The sequence below is a fragment of the Oncorhynchus keta genome, chromosome 14 (genome assembly GCF_023373465.1).
Source record: "Oncorhynchus keta strain PuntledgeMale-10-30-2019 chromosome 14, Oket_V2, whole genome shotgun sequence".
Lineage (NCBI taxonomy): Eukaryota > Metazoa > Chordata > Actinopteri > Salmoniformes > Salmonidae > Oncorhynchus > Oncorhynchus keta.
The window spans coordinates 7,035,893-7,047,941 of NC_068434.1; the positions used below are offsets into that span (position 1 = coordinate 7,035,893).

The 12,049-nt window shown below is 47.4% G+C and overlaps 1 protein-coding gene across 1 annotated transcript in view; it reads right to left on the reverse strand.

Moving 5' to 3' along the window:
* Window positions 1–12,049, reverse strand: part of LOC118379522 (anthrax toxin receptor 2-like) — a 142,675-nt gene that overhangs the window by 108,655 nt on the left and 21,971 nt on the right. The window contains exons 7-8 of the mRNA XM_052460929.1: window positions 2,496–2,556; window positions 868–963 (exon numbers count right to left, since the gene is read on the reverse strand). Of these exons, the coding sequence (XP_052316889.1) occupies window positions 868–963; window positions 2,496–2,556 (157 nt within the window). The remainder of the gene's footprint in view (window positions 1–867; window positions 964–2,495; window positions 2,557–12,049) is intronic.

Here is a 12,049-nt window from a genome sequence, read left to right on the forward strand (position 1 = left end):
CTAGTTGTGGCTAGATGTGGCTAGATGTGGCTAGATGTGGCTAGTTGTGGCTAGATGTGGCTAGATGTGGCTAGTTGTGGCTAGATGTGGCTAGTTGTGGCTAGATGTGGCTAGATGTGGCTAGATGTGGCTAGTTGTGGCTAGATGTGGCTAGATGTGGCTAGATGTGGCTAGTTGTGGCTAGATGTGGCTAGATGTGGCTAGATGTGGCTAGTTGTTGTGGCTAGATGTGGCTAGATGTGGCTAGATGTGGCTAGTTGTGGCTAGATGTGGCTAGATGTGTCTAGATGTGGCTAGTTGTGGCTAGATGTGGCTAGATGTGGCCAATATAGTTCCCTTCTAATATAGTTCCCTTCTAATATAGTTCCTTTCTAATATAGTTCCCTTCTAATATAGTTCCCTTCAAATATAGTTCCCTTCTAATATAGTTCCCTTCCAATATAGTTCCCTTCCAATATAGTTAGTTCCCTTCTAATATAGTTCCCTTCTAATATAGTTCCCTTCTAATATAGTTCCCTTCTAATATAGTTCCCTTCTAATATAGTTCCCTTCTAATATAGTTCCCTTCTAATATAGTTCCCTTCTAATATAGTTCCCTTCTAATATAGTTCCTTCTAATATAGTTCCCTTCTAATATAGTTCCTTCTAATATAGTTCCCTTCTAATATAGTTCTAAAAGACATCAATATAGTTCCCTTCTAATATATCCCTTCTAATATAGTTCCTTCTAAGAAGGCCTTCTAATATAGTTCCCTTCTAATAAAAGACATCACCCAGCTACATCCTGCGCGTGTTTCTCTTCTAGAAGGCTATACAGAAGGTACCATATGTGTGTGTGTGTGTGTGTGTGTGTGTGTGTTTACTTACTGTAGATCTGCTGGCCCACCATGAAGCTACAGACGACCCCGCCGTTGCCTCGTCCCACAGAGAAGCCGTTCCCTCGAAGCACGATGTCAAACGACTCTGTTTTATGGAAACAAAATAGAGGAGAAAGTGGGAGAGGGAACTCACACACACACACACACACACAGACACAGACACACACAGACACAGACACACACACACACAGACAGACACACACACACAGACACATGCATACACACACACACAGACACATGCATACACACACAGACACAGACACACACATACACACACAGACACAGACACACACACACACACACACACACACACACAGACACACACACACACACACAGACACACACACACACAGACACACACAGACACACACAGACACACACACACACACACACACACACACACACACACACACAGACACACACACACACACACACACACACACACACACAGACACACACACACACACACACACACACACACACACAGACACAGACACAGACACAGACACACACACACACACACACACACACACACACACACACACACACACACACACACACACACACACACACACACACACACACACACACACACACAGACACACACAGACACATAGACACACACACAGACACACAGACACACAGACAGACACACACACACACACACAGACACACACACAAACACAGACACACACACACAGACACACAGACATACACACACACACACACACAGAAGCACACAGAAACACACACAAATACACGCACACAGACAGACACACACACTAGACAACACTAAGGACACACACTAGACTACACTAAGGACACACACTAGACAACACTAAGGACACACACTAGACAACACTAAGGACACACACTAAACAACACTAAGGACACACACACTAGACAACACTAAGGACACACACTAGACAACACTAAAGACACACACACTCTACAACACTAAGGACACACACACTAGACAACACTAAGGACACACACTAGACAACACTAAGGACACACACTAGACAACACTAAGGACACACACTAGACAACACTAAGCACACACACTAGACAACACTAAGGACATACACACTAGACAACACTAAGGACACACACTAGACAACACTAAGGACACACACACTAGACAACACTAAGGACACACATTAGACAACATTAAGGACACACACTAGACAACACTAAGGACACACACACACTAGACAACACTAAGGACACACACACACTAGACAACACTAAGGACATACACACTAGACAACACTAAGGACACACACTAGACAACACTAAGGACGCACACTAGACAACACTAAGGACACACACACACTAGACAACACTAAGGACACACACTAGACAACACTAAGGACACACACACTAGACAACACTAAGGACACACACACTAGACAACACTAAGGACACACACACTAGACAACACTAAGGACACACACACTAGACAACACTAAGGACACACACACTAGACAACACTAAGGACACACAAATGCAGGACGACAGTCTCTATGACCAGCAATGGAACATAAATACAGGCCCTGCGCTGGGAGTGCCCACGATGCAACACAACACACTCCCACAAACAACAACAACACTTACGGTTCACACAGACACTGGAAGGCTCCACTGTCAGGATCTCTGTACAGGACTGCTTTAATATCTGCAGAACGGAATGGATACGATGACATCAGTCGAGACTTTAGAGAGTTCAGAAGACTGGGGGAAGAGACGGAGCGAGGGGGAGAGGAGTGATAGACGGGGAGGAACGGAAGACACAAAGATCAGTGGGGGAGAGAGGGACCTACGGGAGGGAGGGAGGAGTAGAGTTAGAGAGGAGAGAGAGACCTATGGGAGGGAGGAGTAGGGGAGAGAGGGAGCTATGTGGGGGGATAGAGGGACCTACGGGAGGGAGTAGTAGGGGAAAGAGAGGAGAGAGAGGGAGCTATGTGGGGGGAGAGAGGGACCTACGGGAGGGAGTAGTAGGGGAAAGAGAGGAGAGAGAGGGAGCTATGTGGGGGGAGAGAGGGACCTACGGGAGGGAGTAGTAGGGGAAAGAGAGGAGAGAGAGGGAGCTATGTGGGGGGATAGAGGGACCTACGGGAGGGAGGAATAGGAGAGGGAGAGAAGAGAGAGGGAGCTATGGGAGGGAGGAATAGGAGAGGGAGAGAAGAGAGAGGGAACTATGTGGGGGGAGAGAAGGACCAATGGGAGGGAGGAGTAGGAGAGGGAGAGGAGAGAGAGGGAGCTATGTGGGGGAGAGAGTGGGAGAGATGGGGAGCGAATTCATCATTGGTGGATAAATTATGCAGGGCTATTACATTCCTCCGTACTATTAAAAACCCAGAGCCGACATCCATGTGAGCCCACTGTCATACAGAAGGCATTATCATATAGAAAGACCTTCTATGTGAGCCCACTGTCATACAGAAGGCATTATCATATAGAAAGACCTTCTATGTGGGCCCACTGTCATACAGAAGGCATTATCATATAGAAAGGCCTTCTATGTGAGCCCACTGTCATACAGAAGGCATTATCATATAGAAAGACCTTCTATGTGGGCCCACTGTCATACAGAAGGCATTATCATATAGAAATGCCTTATATGTGAGCCCACTGTCATACAGAAGGCATTATCATATAGAAAGGCCTTCTATGTGAAGGCGCTTTTGACAAATCAAATTGGATTTGAAATAGATTTAAGAAAATATTGACTAAATAAACGAAATAAAAAAATTTAAAGTAACAAAATAAAATTACATAACACTAACGAGGCTATATACAGGGTGTTACGGTACAGAGTCAATGTGGAGGCTATATACAGGGGGTACCGGTACAGAGTCAATGTGGAGGCTATATACAGGGGGTACCGGTACAGAGTCAATGTGGAGGCTATATACAGGGGGTACCGGTACAGAGTCAATGTGGAGGCTATATACAGGGGGTACCGGTACAGAGTCAATGTGGAGGCTATATACAGGGGGTACCGGTACAGAGTCAATGTGGAGGCTATATACAGGGGTACCGGTACAGAGTCAATGTGGAGGCTATATACAGGGGTACCGGTACAGAGTCATTGTGGAGGCTATATACAGGGGTACCGGTACAGAGTCAATGTGGAGGCTATATACAGGGGGTAACTGGTACAGAGTCAATGTGGAGGCTATATACAGGGGATACCGGTACAGAGTCAATGTGGAGGCTATATACAGGGGAACCGGTACAGAGTCAATGTGGAGGCTATATACAGGGGTACCGGTACAGAGTCAATGTGGAGGCTATATACAGGGGGTACCGGTACAGAGTCAATGTGGAGGCTATATACAGGGGTAACGGTACAGAGTCAATGTGGTGGCTATATACAGGGAGTACCAGTACGGAGTCAATGTGGAGGCTATATACAGGGGGTACCAGTACGGAGTCAATGTTGAGGCTATATACAGGGGGTACCAGTACGGAGTCAATGTGGAGGCTATATACAGGGGGTACCAGTACAGAGTCAATGTGGAGGCTATATACAGGGGGTACCGGTACAGAGTCAATGTGGAGGCTATATACAGGGGGTACCGGTACAGAGTCAATGTGGAGGCTATATACAGGGGGTACCGGTACAGAGTCAATGTGGAGGCTATATACAGGGGGTACCGGTACAGAGTCAATGTGGAGGCTATATACAGGGGGTACCGGTACAGAGTCAATGTGGAGGCTATATACAGGGGGTACCGGTACAGAGTCATTGTGGAGGCTATATACAGGGGGTACCGGTAAAGAGTCAATGTGGAGGCTATATACAGGGGGTAACTGGTACAGAGTCAATGTGGAGGCTATATACAGGGGATACCGGTACAGAGTCAATGTGGAGGCTATATACAGGGGGAACCGGTACAGAGTCAATGTGGAGGCTATATACAGGGGGTACCGGTACAGAGTCAATGTGGAGGCTATATACAGGGGGTACCGGTACAGAGTCAATGTGGAGGCTATATACAGGGGGTACCGGTACAGAGTCAATGTGGAGGCTATATACAGGGGGTACCGGTACAGAGTCAATGTGGAGGCTATATATATAGGGTGTTACGGTACAGAGTCAGTGTGGAGGCTATATACAGGGGGTAACGGTACAGAGTCAATGTGGTGGCTATATACAGGGAGTACCAGTACGGAGTCAATGTGGAGGCTATATACAGGGGGTACCAGTACGGAGTCAATGTTGAGGCTATATACAGGGGGTACCAGTACGGAGTCAATGTGGAGGCTATATACAGGGGGTACCAGTACAGAGTCAATGTGGAGGCTATATACAGGGGGTACCGGTACAGAGTCAATGTGGAGGCTATATACAGGGGGTACCGGTACAGAGTCAATGTGGAGGCTATATACAGGGGGTACCGGTACAGAGTCAATGTGGAGGCTATATACAGGGGGTACCGGTACAGAGTCAATGTGGAGGCTATATACAGGGGTACCGGTACAGAGTCAATGTGGAGGCTATATACAGGGGGTACCGGTACAGAGTCATTGTGGAGGCTATATACAGGGGGTACCGGTACAGAGTCAATGTGGAGGCTATATACAGGGGGTAACTGGTACAGAGTCAATGTGGAGGCTATATACAGGGTGTTACGGTACAGAGTCAGTGTGGAGGCTATATACAGGGGGTACCGGTACAGAGTCAATGTGGAGGCTATATACAGGGGGTACCGGTACAGAGTCAATGTGGAGGCTATATACAGGGGGTACCGGTACAGAGTCAATGTGGAGGCTATATACAGGGTGTTACGGTACAGAGTCAGTGTGGAGGCTATATACAGCGGGTACCGGACCGAGTCAATGTGGAGGCTATATACAGGGGGTACCGGTACAGAGTCAATGTGGAGGCTATATACAGGGTGTTATGGTACAGAGTCAGTGTGGAGGCTATATACAGGGGGTACCGGTACAGAGTCAATGTGGAGGCTATATACAGGGGGTAACTGGTACAGAGTCAATGTGGAGGCTATATACAGGGGGTACCGGTACAGAGTCAATGTGGAGGCTATATACAGGGGGAACCGGTACAGAGTCAATGTGGAGGCTATATACAGGGGGTACCGGTACAGAGTCAATGTGGAGGCTATATACAGGGGTACCGGTACAGAGTCAATGTGGAGGCTATATACAGGGGTACCGGTACAGAGTCAATGTGGAGGCTATATACAGGGGGTACCGGTACAGAGTCAATGTGGAGGCTATATACAGGGTGTTACGGTACAGAGTCAATGTGGAGGCTATATACAGGGGGTACTGGTACAGAGTCAATGTGGAGGCTATATACAGGGGGTACCGGTACAGAGTCAATGTGGAGGCTATATACAGGGGTACCGGTACAGAGTCAATGTGGAGGCTATATACAGGGGGTACCGGTACAGAGTCAATGTGGAGGCTATATACAGGGGGTACCGGTACAGAGTCAATGTGGAGGCTATATACAGGGGGTACCGGTACAGAGTCAATGTGGAGGCTATATATATAGGGTGTTACGGTACAGAGTCAGTGTGGAGGCTATATACAGGGGGTAACGGTACAGAGTCAATGTGGTGGCTATATACAGGGAGTACCAGTACGGAGTCAATGTGGAGGCTATATACAGGGGGTACCAGTACGGAGTCAATGTTGAGGCTATATACAGGGGGTACCAGTACGGAGTCAATGTGGAGGCTATATACAGGGGGTACCAGTACAGAGTCAATGTGGAGGCTATATACAGGGGGTACCGGTACAGAGTCAATGTGGAGGCTATATACAGGGGGTACCGGTACAGAGTCAATGTGGAGGCTATATACAGGGGGTACCGGTACAGAGTCAATGTGGAGGCTATATACAGGGGGTACCGGTACAGAGTCAATGTGGAGGCTATATACAGGGGGTACCGGTACAGAGTCAATGTGGAGGCTATATACAGGGGGTACCGGTACAGAGTCATTGTGGAGGCTATATACAGGGGGTACCGGTACAGAGTCAATGTGGAGGCTATATACAGGGGGTAACTGGTACAGAGTCAATGTGGAGGCTATATACAGGGTGTTACGGTACAGAGTCAGTGTGGAGGCTATATACAGGGGGTACCGGTACAGAGTCAATGTGGAGGCTATATACAGGGGGTACCGGTACAGAGTCAATGTGGAGGCTATATACAGGGGGTACCGGTACAGAGTCAATGTGGAGGCTATATACAGGGTGTTATGGTACAGAGTCAATGTGGAGGCTATATACAGGGTGTTACGGTACAGAGTCAGTGTGGAGGCTATATACAGCGGGTACCGGACCGAGTCAATGTGGATGCTATATACAGGGGGTACCGGTACAGAGTCAATGTGGAGGCTATATACAGGGTGTTATGGTACAGAGTCAGTGTGGAGGCTATATACAGGGGGTACCGGTACAGAGTCAATGTGGAGGCTATATACAGGGGGTAACTGGTACAGAGTCAATGTGGAGGCTATATACAGGGGGTACCGGTACAGAGTCAATGTGGAGGCTATATACAGGGGGAACCGGTACAGAGTCAATGTGGAGGCTATATACAGGGGGTACCGGTACAGAGTCAATGTGGAGGCTATATACAGGGGGTACCGGTACAGAGTCAATGTGGAGGCTATATACAGGGGGTACCGGTACAGAGTCAATGTGGAGGCTATATACAGGGGGTACCGGTACAGAGTCAATGTGGAGGCTATATACAGGGTGTTACGGTACAGAGTCAATGTGGAGGCTATATACAGGGGGTACTGGTACAGAGTCAATGTGGAGGCTATATACAGGGGGTACCGGTACAGAGTCAATGTGGAGGCTATATACAGGGGGTACCGGTACAGAGTCAATGTGGAGGCTATATACAGGGGGTACCGGTACAGAGTCAATGTGGAGGCTATATACAGGGGGTACCGGTACAGAGTCAATGTGGAGGCTATATACAGGGGGTACCGGTACAGAGTCAATGTGGAGGCTATATATATAGGGTGTTACGGTACAGAGTCAGTGTGGAGGCTATATACAGGGGGTAACGGTACAGAGTCAATGTGGTGGCTATATACAGGGAGTACCAGTACGGAGTCAATGTGGAGGCTATATACAGGGGGTACCAGTACGGAGTCAATGTTGAGGCTATATACAGGGGGTACCAGTACGGAGTCAATGTGGAGGCTATATACAGGGGGTACCGGTACAGAGTCAATGTGGAGGCTATATACAGGGGGTACCGGTACAGAGTCAATGTGGAGGCTATATACAGGGGGTACCGGTACAGAGTCAATGTGGAGGCTATATACAGGGGGTACCGGTACAGAGTCAATGTGGAGGCTATATACAGGGGGTACCGGTACAGAGTCAATGTGGAGGCTATATACAGGGGGTACCGGTACAGAGTCAATGTGGAGGCTATATACAGGGGGTACCGGTACAGAGTCATTGTGGAGGCTATATACAGGGGGTACCGGTACAGAGTCAATGTGGAGGCTATATACAGGGGGTAACTGGTACAGAGTCAATGTGGAGGCTATATACAGGGTGTTACGGTACAGAGTCAGTGTGGAGGCTATATACAGGGGGTACCGGTACAGAGTCAATGTGGAGGCTATATACAGGGGGTACCGGTACAGAGTCAATGTGGAGGCTATATACAGGGGGTACCGGTACAGAGTCAATGTGGAGGCTATATACAGGGTGTTACGGTACAGAGTCAGTGTGGAGGCTATATACAGCGGGTACCGGACCGAGTCAATGTGGAGGCTATATACAGGGGGTACCGGTACAGAGTCAATGTGGAGGCTATATACAGGGTGTTACGGTACAGAGTCAGTGTGGAGGCTATATACAGGGGGTACCGGACCGAGTCAATGTGCGGGGGTACAGGTTAGTCGAGGTCATTTGTACATGTAGGTGGGGGTAAAGTGACTGTACATAGATAATAAACAGTAGTACAGGTTAGTTGAGGTAGATATGTACATGTAGGTGGGGGTAAAGTGACTGTACATAGATAATAAACAGAGTAGCAGCAGTGTAAAAACAAAGGGGTGGAGGTTAATATAAATAGTCCAGGTGGCCATTTGATTAATTATTCATTATTATTTATTTATTTAACTTGGCAAGTCAGTTAAGAACTCATTTTCAATGACAGCCTAGGAACAGTGGGTTAACTGCCTGTTCAGGGGCAGAACAACAGGTTTGTACCTTGTACAGCTTGGGGGTTTGAACTTGCAACCTTGCAGTTACTAGTCCAATGCTCTAACCACTAGGCTACCCTGCCGCCGCAGGGGGTAGAAGCTGTTAAGCAGCCTTTTGGGCCGAAGACTTGGCTCTCCGGTACAGCTTGTCATGAGGTAGCAGAGAGAACAGTCTATGACTTGGCTCTCCGGTACAGCTTGTCATGAGGTAGCAGAGAGAACAGTCTATGACTTGGCTCTCCGGTACAGCTTGTCATGAGGTAGCAGAGAGAACAGTCTATGACTTGGCTCTACGGTACAGCTTGTCATGAGGTAGCAGAGAGAACAGTCTATGACTTGGCTCTACGGTACAGCTTGTCGTGAGGTAGCAGAGAGAACAGTCTATGACTTGGCTCTACGGTACAGCTTGTCGTGAGGTAGCAGAGAGAACAGTCTATGACTTGGCTCTACGGTACAGCTTGTCATGAGGTAGCAGAGAGAACAGTCTATGACTCGGCTCTACGGTACAGCTTGTCATGAGGTAGCAGAGAGAACAGTCTATGACTTGGCACTCCGGTACAGCTTGTCATGAGGTAGCAGAGAGAACAGTCTATGACTCGGCTCTCCGGTACAGCTTGTCATGAGGTAGCAGAGAGAACAGTCTATGACTCGGCTCTACGGTACAGCTTGTCATGAGGTAGCAGAGAGAACAGTCTATGACTCGGCTCTACGGTACAGCTTGTTGTGAGGTAGCAGAGAGAACAGTCTATGACTGGGCTCTCCGGTACAGCTTGTCATGAGGTAGCAGAGAGAACAGTCTATGACTCGGCTCTCGGCTCCGGTACAGCTTGTCATGAACAGTCTATGACTCGGCTCTCCGGTACAGCTTCTCATAGCAGAGAGAACAGTCTATGACTCGGCTCTCCGGTACAGTTTGTCATGAGGTAGCAGAGAGAACAGTCTATGACTTGGCTCTCCGGTACAGCTTGTCATGAGGTAGCAGAGAGAACAGTCTATGACTCGGCTCTACGGTACAGCTTGTCTTGAGGTAGCAGAGAGAACAGTCTATGACTCGGCTCTCCGGTACAGCTTGTCATGAGGTAGCAGAGAGAACAGTCTATGACTTGGCTCTCCGGTACAGCTTGTCATGAGGTAGCAGAGAGAACAGTCTATGACTCGGCTCTACGGTACAGCTTGTCATGAGGTAGCAGAGAGAACAGTCTATGACTCGGCTCTACGGTACAGCTTGTCATGAGGTAGCAGAGAGAACAGTCTATGACTCGGCTCTACGGTACAGCTTGTCATGAGGTAGCAGAGAGAACAGTCTATGACTCGGCTCTCCGGTACAGCTTGTCGTGAGGTAGCAGAGAGAACAGTCTATGACTCGGCTCTACGGTACAGCTTGTCATGAGGTAGCAGAGAGAACAGTCTATGACTTGGCTCTACGGTACAGCTTGTCGTGAGGTAGCAGAGAGAACAGTCTATGACTTGTCTCTACAGTACAGCTTGTCATGAGGTAGCAGAGAGAACAGTCTATGACTTGGGTGTCTGGAGTCTTTTACCATTTGTTGGGCCTTCCTCTGCTACATGCTGAACATGAAGGGCAGTCTGCCTCTGCATAACAGGACACTTCACAGCCTTCATTAGAATATGAAGTCACTAATAGTCGGCTTTTCAAAACAATTATAACATTTTATTAAAGTTACAATTGTACTGACTCCTCTCGATTCAGGCACATTTTTCCTGTAACACTTGTCATGAAGTCACTGTGTACTGTACACACGGAGAGAGTGGGTCCCAGAAAGCTGAAAGCTGCACAGATGATTTCAAATTGTAGAAATCCAAATGAGGATTGACGAGGCCAGTGAGGTCCAGCAGCATCCAAGATTACTAATCACTGGAGAATGCTGTTTCTCTCTCTCTCTCTGTGTGTGTTTCCTTTGGAACACAAACAGTAATTCAGCTGGTCAAAATTGTGCAACTTTGGAGCTTTGCAGCGATTAGGGGTTGCGTGAGAATGTGTGTTTTTCGATTTTGGTCAAACGCTATAGTTAATTTAGTAATGTAACTAAATGTTGCAGTAGCTTTGTGGTAGCTGAACAAAATTATAATTAAGGTAGTGTTTCCAGTAGTTAATGCACATTTTACCATGTAGCGGTGTAGCTAACCACTGGAACTACACACTACTGGTTTACCATGTAGCGGTGTAGCTAACTACTGGAACTACACACTACTGTTTTACCATGTAGCGGTGTAGCTAACTACTGGAGCTACACACTACTGTTTTACCATGTAGCGGTGTAGCTAATTACTGGAACTACACACTACTGTTTTACCATGTAGCGGTGTAGCTAACTACTGGAACTACACAATACTGTTTTAACCATGCTAACTACACACTATTGTTTTACCGGTGTAGCTAACTACTGGAACTACACACTACTGTTTTACCATGTAGCAGTGTAGCTAACTACTGGAACTTCGCACTACTGTTTTATCATGTAGCGGTGTAGCTAACTACTGGAACTACACACTACTTTTTTACCATGTAGCTAACTGCTGGAACTACACACTACTGTTTTACCGTGTAGCGGTGTAGCTAACTACTGGAACTACACACTACTTTTTTACCATGTAGCTAACTGCTGGAACTACACACTACTGTTTTACCATGTAGCGGTGGAGCTAACTACTGGAACTACACACTACTGTTTTACCATGTAGCGGTGGAGCTAACTACTGGAACTACACACTACTGTTTTACCATGTAGCGGTGGAGCTAACTACTGGAACTACACACTACTGTTTTACCATGTAGCGGTGTAGCTAACTACTGGAACTACACACTACTGTTTTACCATGTAGCGGTGTAGCTAACTACTGGAACTACACACTACTGTTTTACCATGTAGCGGTGTAGCTAACTACTGGAGCTACACACTACTGTTTTACCATGTAGCGGTGTAGCTAACT